Genomic DNA, 16,796 nt, shown 5'->3' with positions numbered 1-16,796 from the left:
GGACTTTGATGACCTAAGCATCCCTATGCCTCAGGGGAGGGCTATAATCTCTCATCACCCCCACATCTCTCCTTGAACACCGAGTTATTTTCTGGGGGGAGTCTAGGCCAGGGGTGCCCATGTTTGTGGAAAAACCTGCTCTAGCATAGGTGAGCATCTGGCTCTGTATGTGGTTTGGGCGCAACATCTCCTTTTTATATGCAACATCCTGGTGGCTTTACCATGTACCAGGAGCTGGGACAGCCTGGCTCAACTTTAATCCTTTTTCCATCTGCTTTACTGTAAAGTCTCCTGTGAAATGCAGCTTTCCCTGTCCTGTAGGTGAAACTGGGAGAAAGGGAATAAAAAAATGAGATCAAAGATGACACTGTAGCCTGGTGACAGGGGCACTAAGCTGCTGGAAAGGTGATCTGACTTCCACTCTCTGCCCCCATTAATATTTAATAGTCATTAAATTAAAAGTCAGGAATATGTAGGATTAACTACAGGTCAGCATCCCCATACTTATATCTGAATGAATGAGATACTCTTTGTTTGGCTGGAAATAAGCTATTAGCAGTGAGCATGCCAGGATGTCAGCACCAAGCATAAATTTAAATGATTTAAACACTGTCTCCACAAGAAGACAGAAAAGTGAGATGGCTGCTCCAGGACAGAACTGCACAAACTTAAGCCTGATGAGTGCAGATACTCCCTGAGATCCAAAACCATTTGGCAAAAATCAGCCCTCAAAGCAGTGGTGAGGCTGGCACATAGAACAGTCATGAACAGCTTTTTGTATACTCAGAAGTAATGATCACAAAGCAGCAACCTTTGAGAGGTGCCACAGCCAAGCCCTGTGCCTCAGGAGGAGGATGCTTGGTGTGCCCACTCCCAGGCTGCTTTCTGCTTTGCAAACTTGAGTGGCTCCTGGCTATAGGGCTGCCCTGGGATATGCTGTGCCATGCCATACTGATGACACTGAGCTCATCCCCTCGTCCTAGGGAGGATGGAAGTGGGCTGGATTGAGGCCGGGTTCTTTGGGTTCCCCATCAGCTCTCCCTGTGCCTGCAGGCACAGCAGTGCAGCAACACTCCTTTCCAGGGATGCCAGTGGGCTTGGCCAGACATCTCACATTTCCAGTAGCTTCTTTTCCCATAGTTGCTAAGAGACCAAAGCAGTCCTCTCAGCTGCTAAAACAGATGTTTAGTGATTTCCTGCCCCTCCCCCCACACCCATCATAATTCTGGTAACGACAGCAGCTCTGAGCCCATGGGGGCTTTCCCTGTGTGGAGATTTGCTGGGCAAACAGGGTGCTGGGTGGGGGGTTTGACTCCAGAAGCATTTTGGGAGGGAGATAATGGGAAAGACTGCTTCCATGTGCAGTCATTGTCCAGCTTCCATGTGCTCTCCTTGCTGGAGCACCCACAGGGTGCCCACAGCTGGGAGCCAGTGAGGAGCAGCAATCCCACATGAGCTTACAATCATACAATCATAGAATTTTGAAGGTTGGAAAGAACTTCTAAACCACATAGTCCATCCATCAGCCCATCCCCACCATGCCCACTAACCACAATCCTCAGTGCCACATCTCCACATTTCTTGAACACCTCCAGGGATGGTGATTGATGCTGATGAAAACCCTTGGGAATTCAGTGATGAGGACTGGAACTCAGTGATCTTTAGGGTCCCTTCCAGCATAAGCCATTCTATAATTCTCTGATTTCTGCACAAATGGTTCCAGGAACATCTCTTGTTATTTCTCTGCCATTTTAGGATTTTTCTAAGTTCAGCTGTATGTGTTCACAATTAATAATGGGTCCAACTCAGTGGAGATTTGTTGTGTCTTGGAAATACCAACAATCAAGATACACAAATGCAGCTAAAACAACATCACAATATTAAGTAGTGTGTGTGTTTGCTAACTGTGCTGTGCTGACTGCCAGGGTTGGATGGCAGCTCTCAGCTCAGTGCCTGTAAGTCCCATTGGCTCCCTGCAGGCTTGGGTTGACTTTATTAAGCAGTTATGTGTCATACTTCAAAACTTCTTCCAGATTGAGCTGTAGCTAGGAGAAAAAGTTACAACTTCTCCTCTTGTAGCCTTGGTGAAAACTGTTCGTTGTATCACCTCATATATTTCCTAACTCTGGCAAATAACAGAAATAAATCTGGGCACACTTATAAAAGCTGAGATTTCTCTGCTCAGGGAAGGAATGAGGGTGGCAAGGACTGAGTGTTTGAGATGAGGAGAATGTTCTGCTGAATCAGTGCTGCTGCTCTGTGGTGAGATGTGAGAGATGGGGTGTGATTGTCCTGATATGAATACTGGGCTGGCAGAGCATGAGGGTGCAGAAGGGAACCAATTGCATGCAGCAGTATTCCCAGGTGAGCAGGTGTTCCCCAGGAAGCTGGGATGATGCTGGTAAGGGCTCATAAGGGTGGGAGGGAATGGCCTTATGTTGTACTAGGGAAGGTTCAGATTGGATATTAGGAATGATTTCTTCTCAGAAAGAGTGGTGAGGCACTGGTGCAGGCTGCCCAGGGAGATAATGGAGTCACTGTCCATGGAGGTGTTCAAGAAATGTGGAGATGTAGCACCGAGGAGCATGGATGAAGATGGGTATGTGGTTGAACTAGATGACCTTAGTGCTCTTTTACAACCTTAATGATTTCATGGTTGTATGATTTCATACCTGAGCTCAGTTCAGAGGCTCTATCAGCCCATTCCTTTTTTTCTGGCAGTGGATGCCTAAGGCAGAGCAGGGAGATCTCTGGGGGTGTATTAGAATATTGTGCTATCCAGCAATTTGCCTGTTGGTCTTGTGGAGTCTATCATCATCAAGAATCACTGACTGGAAGAACTTTGCTTATCCTTCTTCTATGAATACATCGAGTAATTTTGTGAACTGTTTTAGCACATCTAGTCTCAGGGAAATAAGGGAAGATGAAATCCAGGTTGATAGGACACGGCTGCCTGGCCTCAACCCACAGCCTGTGGCATGGTGTCAACTTCCAGGCCATCTCACTCACTGCAGGGCGAACCAGTGCTGACCTTACTTACTCCTCAGCAGGCACCATTCACCCAGTCAGTCATTAATTTTTGAAGACTGATGTGTGGTTACAGATATAAAGAAAAACAGGGCTGGTCCTCCAGCATGGGAGTTTTTGCGTGAGCTCCAAGATGACAGAAGAGGAGATGTTTCTACGGAGCATGGAAACAGTTATGACAAGCACATTTTGCTGCACCTTCTGGTGCTATCACTGACGGTGAGGAAAAATAGGAACAAGAGGATTTCTGATTAGCTGGGTAAATAGCCAAGTTACCTAATTGAATTCCTCCAGGCAGCTGCTATCCTTATCAAGAAACATGACTATCATTCTACAATGGCACAATCTGGGAAATCCTGCCAAATATATGACGCTCATTTTGTACTCCTCATAGCAAAATATTCATGTTTTTTTCCAAGATGTGCCTGTCTATCAGACAGCATTTAAAAACATATCTGACTGACTGACTGAGCTCCCAAAAAGAGGCAGGAGTAAGTTTTCAGTATGCTCTGATTAGAAAAAGAACTCCTATCCCAACACGTAGTAAGAGAAGAGTGTCATGCTCTGAGCATCACTAGAATGATGTACTTTTAGCCAAACTGGATGATTTTCCACTTGGGAAGTGATGCTCACTATTTACTGAATTAATATTAATCACCAGACCAGCACTGCCAAGAGTTACTATCTGGTTCTTAGAGTTTTCAAGGAAGCCAGAGAGCGGCCTGTGCTTTTGCTCAAGTGATAGTTTATAAACACTGCCTGTTACCTTTCATACAAAGGGCTCATCAAGGTTTATGTGAAGGGGGCAGCCTTTATAGGACTCGGTAAACTTTACCACTGTGAGTGACAGAGATGCTTTTAAAGCAGATGAGAAGCTCTGCATTTTTATAAGTCTCCAGACTGAGATCGTGGAGAGAGATTTATTACTAGGGGCATGTAATCTACAAATTAATTAAATTCTAAGCATGTGAATGGAGCATCATAACATTTTATACAAGCTATATTTAATTAGACTTAGAATGTACAATCATTGCTGTTCAGTTATGACTTGCACATATTTTGCAACATTGAAAACCTATCACAAATGATTTGACAATTTTTTGCTGCAGGACATAATGTCCATCATGGCTGCTATTGGTCAAATGGGATTTGCCCTTTCAAATGCTCTAATTTCGGATGTAATTTCTGTAGTATAATTATCCTGCCTATCTGGGCTCTAAAACCTTAACACCTAAGTTATGCACAGCACTCAAATCGCCAACCACTGTAAGCATTATGGGACACAGATGTGAATGAATTACCCCTATACACTGCCTGCATATATCATCAGTATATAACAGATAAAATAGTTGTACTCTTTTTTGTTTGTTAATTCTGATATGTAATTGCGAAGACTAATCTTCACTCTACAGCGATCCATTTAATCACAATTAATTCTTGTTACTCAGAAATCTTCGTGGCATCTCTGATCTTTCTAATCTGTTATCAGCATCGCCTTTAAGGAGACTCAAAATTCACTTCTTAATTACAAAACTCTTCAGAGGCAACTGACATCATGCAAAAATTGTCTGTAAATAACAGAGCAGAAATAAGGAGCTCAACTAAATGATCTAGGTTACAGTAACTATTTCTAAACCTCATATTCCAGCTTGAGCACCATAGGGTAAGGTGGAAATACTTAAAGAACGGATGTCCTCTGGATGGTGAGTTCTGCCTTACTTTGAGGTAAACTCATCGAGGATAACTTGGGCAAGAACAAGGCACTGACCTTTCCTCCAGCAACCCCACACATATTGTGTCTCCATGGGGCACTGCAGTGAGAGGGTATGCATCCGGTCATAAGGTAACACCTCTGTGCCAGAAGCAGGAGGAAGTGGGAGACCAAGGGAAGACCTGAAAATAGTGTAGATGGGCTTGATTCTCTGAAAACAGCTCACATCTGTGGAAAGCTTGAAAACTAATAGGATTTGAAGCTCATTGAGGTGGCACTGTGAGAAGAGATTCTGTGTCACACTGGGAAACCTCATGCAGAAGAAGGAGAAACAGAGAACCTGGAGTAAAGAAGGAGACAAACAGGAAGGCCCAGAAGAGTGGTTTTATGGAAAATTTTGAAAGATTGGGCCATGAACTTGACAAAGAAGATGAAGGTGAAGAAGTGAAAGCATTTAGTGTGCTGGGTTTTTTTTAAGAACTGAATCAAAGAATCAATTTTAGCTGTGACATTTTGAGGGAAGGCAAGGTGAACATCAAGAGGGCCAGAACAGAGAAGGTCACGAAGACTGAGGATATAGCTATCAGCCCCTACTGTGGGAAAAATAATAATGAATGTTTGTCTGTGGCACTGCAGAGGGAATTTCAGTGGGCTTAAATGACAGCATCAGCCTGGAAAGAAGAAGATGGTGAGAATGCTGGAAATAAAACTGAGGTTGTGTGCTGCCTGGATGTGGAAGATAATAGTTTTACCGACTACAGTCAAACAAGATAGATAGGCGTGTGAGGTAAGATAATGGGTCTCTTGTAGGTACAGCTGCATAGTTAAATGAAGCCATATGACATTGCAGTTGTGGAGAGTGGAGACTTCCCTACAGAGAAGGGACACAGATAACTCTGAAAGAAGGTACAGACTGATACAGATCCTAGGGCACTCGAGGTATTGTTCAGAAGCTGGCAGTGCTCAGGAGGAACAGTCTGTAAGATGGTGGATAACAGCTGCATCAAAATGTGAGGAAAGAAGAACACAAAATTAAGAGTATGAAGGACAGCTATGAAGGATTCAGGGAGTAGGCAAAGCTGGGATAGCTTTTAGTGGTGTCTCTGAATAGCCATCCCGCTGTAGCTCCCTGTATGAGTACTTTCTCCTTTCAGCAATGAAATCTCAGCAGTATTTGAGTTTTGGTGTATTTGCCCCCAGGGCTTAGCAGGTCAATGGTGCATATGCACAGATCCATGTAAGGTAATATGTGCTCTGTAGACACATGTTGCATTGCTTTCCCATCCCTTGAATATGTGCCTGGGATAAATCAGACACTTTAGTATCTGTGGACATGTGTGTTTACAGAAGAATCCAACCCCTCCTCTGCTGGCTTAGAGAGTGACTTTCCCACATGTCTGAGCAGAAGCAAATTTTACAGACTAAAGGGATTATGTGCTGGATATTGCACATACAACACACCGACACACATCTGCTGCCAGCCAGGGATAATTTGACCTGCTGGTTTTTGGGTGGTTGGGTTTATCGTGTCCTTCAGTCAAGCGCACAGACATTGTCCTACAGAGATCATACAATATTCAGCCGGAGGTGAGTACACTCCCCACAGAGATGTGCTATTGATAGGGAGATGTAATGACTTAGATGAAATCATTACTTATCCTTCCAGTAAGTCATGTCCTGATTTAGTAACAAATTCCATTTGTAGATCATATTGTCTCTGGTGAGTCTGCTTTACAGCAGCAGTGCAAACAAATTAAACAAAGTTTTGATATGCTTTTATCAAAGATTTGTCCCTAGTGTCCTTTGATTTACTTCTTAAGTTCTCCGCTGGCACGAACTGGATGGAAGCAATATTTTCTCCCATTCAAAGCCAATCTGAGCTCAAGCACCTCTGAGAATATATGAGCTCTGCTTTCAGAGCTGGCTTCGGGCATTCTGGAGAGTGACTGCGCTCCCCTTAATATATATTAGGCTGAAGATAACTGTATGTCTTCAATTCAGTGAAACTACTTATTTTCTGCATTTCATTGGCATCCAGATGGTGGTGCTCTTTGTGACCTGAGCCACTGCCAGAATCAGAACAACCTGCTGCCCTTTCTCACTGGTTGATGGAATCACAGAGGTGAATGCTCTCCTCGCCTTCAGACTCCTTTCCCTTTCTAGTGAAGACCAAATTCATGGACAGATCTCACTTACAGGGAAAGATTCCCTATTTTTCTATTTTTGTAGTTGCATTACAGAGGATAGAGATGGGAAAACCCTTTTAATTAGCATATACATCACTCAACGTCTGTTGAAGTTGGTTGTCTGTATCAGGAAGTATGGTTTCCAGTGAACATGCAGTGCAATGTGGAAAGGGAAAAGAACACCCTATTCCACTGGCAGCAGCATGCAGTCTTTGTCTCTAGTTTTCCAGAAAAGCATTTTCTGCTGAAAGTGCTGTGACTAAGAGATCTCACGACTTCTGGTGGGACTACAAAATGGAAATACATTTTAAGACTATGTTTTAAGAATATATTTAAGAACATACTTTTAAAGATGATCTCACTAGACAGCTAGAAAATCCATAATAGCCATTCACCATGAAGACAGTGTGTGCAACAGCATTCCCTGCTTCTAGCTCACTTTGCATATAATAATTTTCCAGGTTAATGCATTGTTAGGATAATACGATGCTAATGCTCTGTCAAGGTTTCTTCCCCTCTTGTGTGTCAGATTCTTTGGGCAGTCTCAGTGCAGAGGAAGGATACCACTTGCTGTCAATATGAAAGAAAGATTTTTATGGCAATGATATAAAGCGAATGCAGCCCCCATGACAGTGGATAACTTCTGATCATTTGGCCAGATGTGGTGAGAGGTTCAGCTCTGGTTCCTATGCCCCATGGTTCCTGTAGGGCTGACAGCATCCACCCAGCACAGGAATACCTGTGGCAGAACAAGCCTTGGATCTGCAGACACCAGCACAGCCAAGCCATGTGGGCTTCAGATGTGAACCTAACCTAACTGTCTTTTATACTGAGTGTGGGACAGGACCCTGCCCTTCTCTATAAACTTCTTCAAGACCTTGGTGCACTGATGGACAGTCAGCTGAATATGGTCCAGCAGTGTGCCCAGGTGGCCAAGAAGGCCAATGGCATCCTGGTTTGTATCAGGAATAGTGTAGTGAGCAGGAATAGGGAAGTCATCCTGCCCCTGTACTTGGCATTGGTGAGGCCTCACCTCGAGTACTGTGTTCAGTTTTGGGCACCTCAGCACAGGAAAGACATGGAGGTGCTTGAGCAGGTCCAGAGAAGGGCAATGAGGCTCGTGAAGGGCTTGGAGAATCAGCCCTGTGAAGAGAAACTGAGGGAGCTGGAGCTGTTTAGTCTGGGAAAAAGGAGGCTGAGGGGAGACCTTCTTGCTACCTTCCAGTATCTTAAAGGTGCTTACAGTGAGAGCAGGGCAAGTTTCTTCTCACTGGTGACAGGCGATAGGATGAGGGGAAATGGCCTCAAGTTGTTCCAAGGTAAGTTTAGGTTGGATGTTAGGAAACACTTCTTTACAGAAAGTGTAGTTAAACACTGGAATAGGCTCCCCAGGGGTTTCGAGTCACCATCCCTGGATGTGTTTAAGAGCCGTTTGGATGTGGTGCTCAGAGATATGATTTAGCAGAGTTAGGGTACTATGGTTAGGCTGTGGTTGGACTTGATGATCTTCGAGATCTTTTCCAGCCTGGGTAATTCTATGATTCTATGTGCTTCTTTTACTGAAAGATAATGGAGAGAGATGCTGGAAGCCAGGCTCCTAATCTGATGTGGGCAGAGCTGCATACAGCTGAAGGGTGAATGAAATTGTAGGGGGCAATTCTGATCAATGATGATATTCTGGGAACGACTTTCAGAGGAGTTAGCTTTCACGTGAGGGATAAAACTGCTGCAGGTAATAAAGAAAAACTAATCCTGTCATTTGCTCAGGATGATAAAACTGGAGAAGATAACTGTACTGAGCACTTTGTGAAAGATGGGTTTTCTGAGGCTTGAAAGGAAAGCAACCAAGGCAAAAGGGTTGCAGATGTGAGAGCATGGTGGGACTGGGGTATAACTCACTAGTGATTCTAAGCTGGAAGCACCAGAAAAAGGAAGATAGGCTGGTTTAGCACAAGGCTCTCAGCCAGGTGTAGTTCGGTTATACTCTCATGCTTTGAGAACACTAATTAACAAATGAATGGCTTTACTGAAAGCCAAGAGTATGAAGAAAATATGAAGAAAGGTTGAGGGAACTGGGCTTGTTTATCCTGGGAAAGAAAAAGTTCCAGGGAGACTTCATTGTGGCCTTCCAATACTTGAAGGGAGTGTATTAACAGGAGGGGGAATGGCTGTTTGCAGTGAAAGGACAAGGGGAATTGTTTTAAACTGAGACAGGGGAGGTTTAGGTTAGATATTAGAAGGACGTTTTTCACACACAGGGTGGTGACACACTGGAACAGGTTGCCCAAGTAGGCTGTAGATGCCCCATTCCTGGAGGCATTCAAGGCCAGGCTGGATGTGGCTCTGGGCAGCCTGGTCTGGTGGTTGGCAGCTCTGCACATAGCAGGAGGGGGGTTGAAACTGGATGATTACTGTGGTCCTTTTCAATCCAGGCCATTCTATGATTCTATGAAAAGCTCAGCAGATGATCTTTATACAGGTTGTCTGGCTCTGTGGACACTGTTGAAGCTGGCTGACTGCATAATGCCAACCTACACCCATGTGAGGATGTGCATAGAAGGGAGATGGTGACATTCAACAGCCTGCAGCAGTTCCACAGGTCTGTCCTCTCCTGCTGATGAGCTGGTGTCCTGGTGTCACCACTCATTGTGCAGGCCATCTGATGTGCTGATTAAATTCTGCAGCTGCAGTTGTTAACATGGATTAAAATAACACAATCATGAAAAAAAATCAGGAGATGACTTCAGGAGGTCATGCAGACCACTCCTTGTTCCAGGGCAGGCTAATTGCACTGATGGCACTTCTGATATGTTGTCCTGATTTGTCCTTAAGCCTCTACAAAAGTGGCAGCTCCCCTTCAGGGAAAGAAACATGATTTCAAGTACTACTGACCCCATACAAGTGCTGAAAGACAAAAATACCCTCTCTCCTTTATGGACCACTTCCTCAGACTTTTAAGATAAGAGGAAAGAGTTGAGGACATCCCTGTCATGCCAGGGATATCAGAGGGGAAACCAGGCTAGCTCCAACAGTGCCAGCCCATTACAGAGAGGGCCAAGTAAGGAGATGGCTGTCAAACACATGGATTATAGGTGTGAATAGGCAGAAGCATTGCACACATCATAGGCAGAAGCATTGCACACATCAACAGTTATCTGCCAGGCACTGGTGCCTAAGAGTCAGCTGGTGGGAGCAATCCTGCAATAGGAGGCCGGGACTGAGAGGAGGCAGTGGCAATCTGGGGGAACTAGCCCAGTTCAGGTAATGTGAACTTTGAACCAAGAGAAAACTAGGGGATGAAAATGAGAAGAAAAATGTTTATCTGAAAGCTATGGGAGGAGGGAGTATTTCTTGTCATAGGGGCACTGTGCAGCAAGACTTGAAGAGCTGAAGTGGCTGGCAATAGTAGAGGTCTACAGTGCTCCTGCGCTGGGGTCATAACTGAGCTTCAGAGCCAGACTGCTTGTGGGAGCTCACCCAGGAAAGAGAGGTGGTGTAATCGCAAAACAGTCCTTGTTTTTCTGCAACACATCCCCAGCATTAACTGTATTTGAAAATACAGCTTCCAGGCTTTTACAAAAAAATAATCTTACCTCTGTAGAGTCTTATCTTGTGTGCTCTACTTTTTCCCTAGGATTTAAGTTCACCATTGATGTTAATTAGGACTTCCTTAGCCTTGTTAGTCTGATGTTTTCCTTTGTCACTGAGGATAGAGAAGGTGACCTTGCTCACCAGGTGGATTTTCTCAGCTCTGACAGTCTAATCATTAGCGTCTTAAAGAACAGAGGTAGAGATCTTACATGAGAAAATTGGGATAAACCATAAAAACATCACATAGATGGTTGTCAGTGTCATTTGCCACAGCTCTGATAGTTCAAAAAATAATAGATATGTTTCTGGAGAGTCATTCTGTTCCCACACAACACCTGCTGTAACTCCACACGTTATAGTATAGTGTACAATGGAGTGAAGTGATGGTTTTGTGGCGTGATAAGAAAACACAGTGAATGCCTCTGAGTGTAGCTTGATAGCAAGAAGCTGAACTGGGCACACCGAGAAAAATAACTGACATCTTATTATGCAGAAAAGTGAAGCAGTGACCAGTGTATTGACCTTTGGTGATCTGGTTTCACACTATAACTTACAGCATAGTGAAAGATATTTTGGTGGCTTTACTGTACTCTCCACCAATGCAGACATGAAATCACATAAACATTGAAAAAATTAAGTTGAAAGGGATTTCTGAAGTCAGTGCAGTGTAATCTGTTCAAGGAAGATCCAGCTAGAGTAGGTTGCTTATGGTCATGCTTAGTCAAGTTCTGAATATCTCCAAGGATGGGGTTGACATTACTTTGCTGGGTAAAATGGTCAGTATTTGATCATATTCACAACAAAAACTCACAGTGCACTAAAAATATGAGTGGCAGCCCTGGGTGAACAGGAATCCAGACAAGGAATAACTAGGTTCTGCCTCTAACTACCAGACAGCACCTGAACACTCACGTGAATAAACGTATTTCAAGACACTGGTGTTACCTTCGTAAGTGTTATAAACACTAAGATTAAAAGAAATATATAAACACAGGAGAATATAATCTTTAGAATCACAGAATGGTTTGGGTTGGAAGGGACCTTGAAGGCCATCCAGGTGGGCTGGTTGCCACCCACTGGACCAGGTTGCCCCATCCAACCTGGCCATGGGTGCCTCCAGGGATGGGGTGTCAGTAACTTCTTTTCATCCCTAGCAGTCTTTTTTAAGAATACTGTGAAAATATAACATCCGTAATTCCAGCGTGGTACTTGTCTCATGAAGTAAAATGTTTTTTTTTTTGTTTTTTTTTTTTACAACAGAAGAGCTGGGACAAAGCATTCGCATTGCAAAGGCACAGCTGTGCGTAGCAGAGCCATACGCAGCAGGCAGCTGCACCAGTATCAAGCTTGAATTTTGGAGAAAGCAAACAAGGAGCTTCTGCTTTTCAGTGATAAGCACAGGAGCAATGTCAATACTGCTTCTGATCCATTTGGACGGAAAACTTAAATAATTCTGCAGCACGTTTCTGAACAGCCATAACCAATTGGGCCCTGATCCTCGCAGGTGTTTCTGAACATTAAGAATAACACACACGGCTTGCAGATTTGCCACTAAGCACTTGCCACAAGCTACTGAAAAAATACAAATTATTAAGACTATAAAAATACAAAGCTGGGAATATAAAAATCAAATGAATGCTTAAGCATTGCTGAACATGCTGCCTAACATCAGAAACACGAGACAACAGCAGAAAGCCATGCAACGTATTTGGGCAGAAGCGCGCAATCACTCCACAGCTCATCCCTTGGATGCCATGCTCACACTTACATTAGTCTGTGTCATACTACCTTAACTTGTTTTAAGCATTTCCATCATCTGTGAGGTAGGGAGGGAAAAACAGAACAGTTAAGGTATAATCAAATGAGATTATGCACATTGTAGAATGATTTGTAAACAATATTATTTGCTACAGTGGGGAGAAAGTGAATCATTCAGGTTTCTGCTGCTATTTAACCAGATATGGAACTTTCTGAAAGGCAGGAGAAATTCAGCAGGTTACTAAGGATGAAAGGGTAGGATTAACAGAGGGGAAATTGTGACAGAACTTCAATAAACGCAAAACAGCAAAGTAATCCTAAGGACTATTGTGTGTTGCTGATTTTTTTTTTGCTATTGTGTCAGAATCAAAACTCCAGGTAACAGTGGGCAATTTTAAGCACTATGTTAAACATACGACTTCAGAAGGATTTGAACAAAGGTGTAAAATTAAAACAAACCCCACAAGTCAGATCTGTTGAACACTTATTGAAATGAAAGATGAAAACACATCAGTTACTATGTCAGTAAATACAGATTTACAGAATTTTGTTGTCTGGATGAGAAGTAATAAAGATATACTACCTGACTCTTGTTGACCTGTCATTTTTGATTGTACTTCCAAAAACACTGGCACTGTCTGAAAGAACCCAACCTACCTGCAATGGCTTAGATCTGAAGGGCGGCTGTGGCTTGTGCTTTTAATTATGCACCCATGGAACTACACACTGGTGAGGTCCTGCACACCTGGTGCCCTGAGGAAGCCAACAGGAAACCTGAAGATACTTCAAGACTCAGAGCAGCGTACCTTCAGTCATGAACTCAGGTAATTTCTTGTGAGTCTGCAGAACTTTACGCAGCATTCTGTGCCCAGTGGGCACTGAAATCACCTACGAGCTAAAGGATTTATATCAAGAAAAAAATGTGTGCCTGCATCTCTGTATACTGCACTGCTGAGCACCTAAAAACCTGTAACAAGCTTGAGAGAAAGAAAAGAGGCTCTCCTGTGGGAGAAGCAGAGCAATAAATTGGGCTAAACTTCTGCTGTTCCAGAGGGGCCTCAAAAGAGATGCTAAACAGTCTCAGATCTTAAAGCAATCATTTCTCAACTAAAAACATAGCCCAGTGGTTCCAATATCACCCCCATATTGTTTGGAAAACAATTTAAGAATTTCAAACTGGACTTGATGTATGAATCTCAAATAGACAACAAAGAATAAGACATTTCCTAGCAGTTTCTAATGCAGAAGAACTGTAAAATAGACCAGTAGAGTTAGAAGGAAGTACCTACATGGAATGGTTAAACAACTGACACAATCCTGGTGAAAGTAATATTAACTTTTCTAAAGCTTCACAGCAGGCAGTAAGAAATCTATTTTTTTTAATACAAATCAGCTGGATTTCTGTCTGCCTTGGAAGCTGTGGCCGCACGTATACTGACACTGGATTGCCAACTAAAACAAGGAGTTGGACTGACTCCTACCTCTATCTGGGCAACGAAAGATGGAGCAGAGACACTGAAGGATACACACATTGGCTGATTACTGAGGTATAAAGCAAAACATCTATCTCATATATAATAATGGAAAACAACAACAAGAGGAGTAATAAGTAACCTGTGTTAGGTTGCTCCTTCTGCACTGTGAGACCAACATGGAAGCATCTGTATATATGTAATTGCACTTGGCTGCCTGCCTTCTTCCTATATATCCTGGACAGGTGAATGCAGGTTGGGTGGCAGCTCTTACAAGTCAGCAGCACCACAATGATTTGGTACACTTGGGAAATGTCCTAGGAAAACTATTCAAGCATGCACTGATGAAGGCTCCATCCTCCCTGGATCCTCCCTGCTTTTCCCCAGACACATGCACTTTCCCCAGGAATCCAAGGATGTTCTTGCTCCTCTTTCTGCCCCCCGTGACACACCAGCTGTCCAGCCATGCAATCCTACCCATGGGCACTATGGAGCAGGCCTAGGGGAGCCCAGGCTTTTATTGCCTAGGCTGAGGCTTGCCATCCTTGTGGAGCTGAAGACTTAGTTATCTCCCAGTCAGCACAAATACATGCAAGGGGAGCCATTGGGTCCATTCCAGCCTCAGGAACTTCCAGCACATGCTTCCAGCCACAGGCAGCTTCCCTCAGCAGGACATGTTCCTGCCAACACTTTAATCAGGCCAAGGAACATTTCCCCTCCATATGTACATAAGCATCACACAGCCATATGAAGAATCATTTCTGTCCCTCAACTGACTTGCTTTGCTCAGATGTAAAATTCTTGTCCTCCTTTTAGCTTCTTCTTGGCATTAGACTCAATGATCCTCACGTGTTATTTCCAACTCAGGATATTCTATGATTCTGTAAGTGATGTACCTCTCATTGTGCCAAAACTCCTGCATCAGTCTATATCCCAAAATACTGGATTTTATGCAGGCTAAATGCATACAGTTGGTGACTGTCTCCTATAGAAATTGTTCATAGGAACAATCAAGCACCTGGTGAACTGGAAAGACCAGTCCCTATTGTCATTTCTCAGGTAAAGGTACATCAGATACTGGCAGGCCTGAGGCCATCTAGGGATATGCCCACACTCATGTTTTGATTGGGATCAGGAGTATACTTCTGAGGTGAATTTCCCACCAACTATGCTTGTTCCAGCGGATAACTGGCTGATAACCACAGGGGCAAGAAGGAGGTTGGGTGGAATAATGACCTCCCTACACCGTGCTGCTGGCACAGACATGGAGCCTCCAGCATGAGCTGCACACCCCACAGCACTACTGCTAACACAAGCACTGCCTGGGAGAATCCTGCTGGCTTGACTGATCGTATTTAAATCAATGCAGTTGTCTATGTGAATAAAGTAGACAGACCTGACCTAAATGGCACTTAGTCTACCCTATTATTTGGTGCATAAAGGGACAGTGGTAAATATTTTGTCACTATTGTGAATTCAGAAAAAATCTATTAAAGTCACTGAAGAAAGTCCATACTTACACTGGCGTTACCAATTTTAGCATTTGGCTGTTTTTTATTTAGATATGTAAAGCAGCCTTACTCTGGAGCAAGTGTAAGGGGAAAAATTTGTCTTTTGGGATTGTTGAATATAGAGCTAGAGGAAGAAATAATCAATTTTGTGATAATCCCTTTCTTCTCAATGATCAATTTTTGCAGGTTACATATCTGTGTGCATTGCTGTTTATATATTCTTTTAACTTTGTTAATGTCGACAGTAAAATTCTCCATGACGTATATAACAAGTAATAAATTGCATCTAGAAATACAGATGATGTCTTGCCTTTGGCAACAAACATGTTTTAATACAACAGCATAACGTGCCATGTCTTCCTAATTAGCCTCCATCGATTAAACATGCAGATTATTCACAAAAAGCCTGACACAACTGAAAGCAAGGATAACTAATGGAATGGTTGTATTCCCAGAATCACATGCAATTCATCTTTACTAAGCTATCTGAGCCCCTATAATCTCAAAGTATTTATGAAATAATAGGGGGAGAGCTTTAAGTCAAGCATATTTGGTATAAAATATGTTTGTTCAATTTGTTTCTTACGATGAAATTCTATTCTTGATGGAAAAGGAGAGAGTTCAATGTGTTAATGCCACAGACATCTTGCAGCAAGACATAAAAAACACAGAACACTAGAAGTAATTTTTACAATACTGAGATTTTGTTCCATATAATTAAACATCTCAGTTCAGCCACAGAAACCTGTATCAACCTCGCCTGCCCTATTTTACACATCATAGCAATTAGAGAAGCACACTGTATATATTTAGACAAAGACTTCATGGCAGGAGCTGGTGATAGAGTGACTCAGCAAGGCATCATCAGAAGGTATTAGCAGCACTCAGGCTTTGTACACCCCTGGGAGGGCCAGACCTGTCAGATTAATACACGGGACTATTTTTGTATCACCCAGAAAGTTTCTGCCATACATCAAACTGCACTAGCTGCTTATTTTAGATGACAGCAATTCATATGCTTTACTCGAACAATAAAATCTTTAACGTTTTTTGGTTATGCACATCTACAATGAATCTTTCCTTTGAAGCATTTTTCAGAGGAAAGGTTTCTAAATGGAGAACATCAGAGACATTTTCATCAGACATTCCCAACGTACCAGTGAATTAACCACCCACGCACTAAAGGCAGGTAGCAGCCATGCTCACATGCTGATGCGGTACCAGAGAATATGCTGGGCACATACTCTGGGATGGACCAACATCTGGATGAGTGCCATGCTCTGTTGCACCCTGTGGGGGCTCAGCCCCATGCAGTGCCTCTTGGAAGAGTCTGGGCTCCTCAGCTGCTTGCTATAGGATCACAAATAACATGGCATTGAGATGAGGCCCTTTGGTAGTAACAGAATAATGCTACTTGTTCTGAGCTTTAGATGTGATCCATTATTTCTTTTCTTGATAATTCTTGAGAACTCTTTTAATTTCTATAAGCATTTTCCCTTCAAATTAGCTTTAAGAACAGCTGCAGCTATTGTATAGTCTG

At 43.1% G+C, this 16,796-nt stretch overlaps 1 protein-coding gene across 3 annotated transcripts in view; it reads right to left on the bottom strand.

Annotated features, from left to right (window-relative positions):
- The window catches only part of LHFPL3 (LHFPL tetraspan subfamily member 3), a 219,654-nt gene that overhangs the window by 18,524 nt on the left and 184,334 nt on the right, over positions 1-16,796 (bottom strand). Inside the window, exon 3 of one of the 3 annotated variants that reach the window (XM_015886410.2) lies at positions 12,304-12,331. The exons of 1 other annotated variant lie outside the window; for it this stretch is intronic. In XM_015886410.2, the coding sequence (XP_015741896.1) occupies positions 12,315-12,331 (17 nt within the window). In that variant the 3' untranslated portion in view covers positions 12,304-12,314. Of the gene's footprint in view, positions 1-12,283; positions 12,332-16,796 lie in introns of all 3 variants that reach the window. One more of the 3 variants, XM_015886328.2, reaches the window with a different exon arrangement.

Source organism: Coturnix japonica, chromosome 1, assembly GCF_001577835.2.
Source record: "Coturnix japonica isolate 7356 chromosome 1, Coturnix japonica 2.1, whole genome shotgun sequence".
Lineage (NCBI taxonomy): Eukaryota > Metazoa > Chordata > Aves > Galliformes > Phasianidae > Coturnix > Coturnix japonica.
The sequence above is the reverse complement of the archived record's forward strand: the minus strand, read 5'-3'. Positions and strand labels throughout refer to the sequence as shown.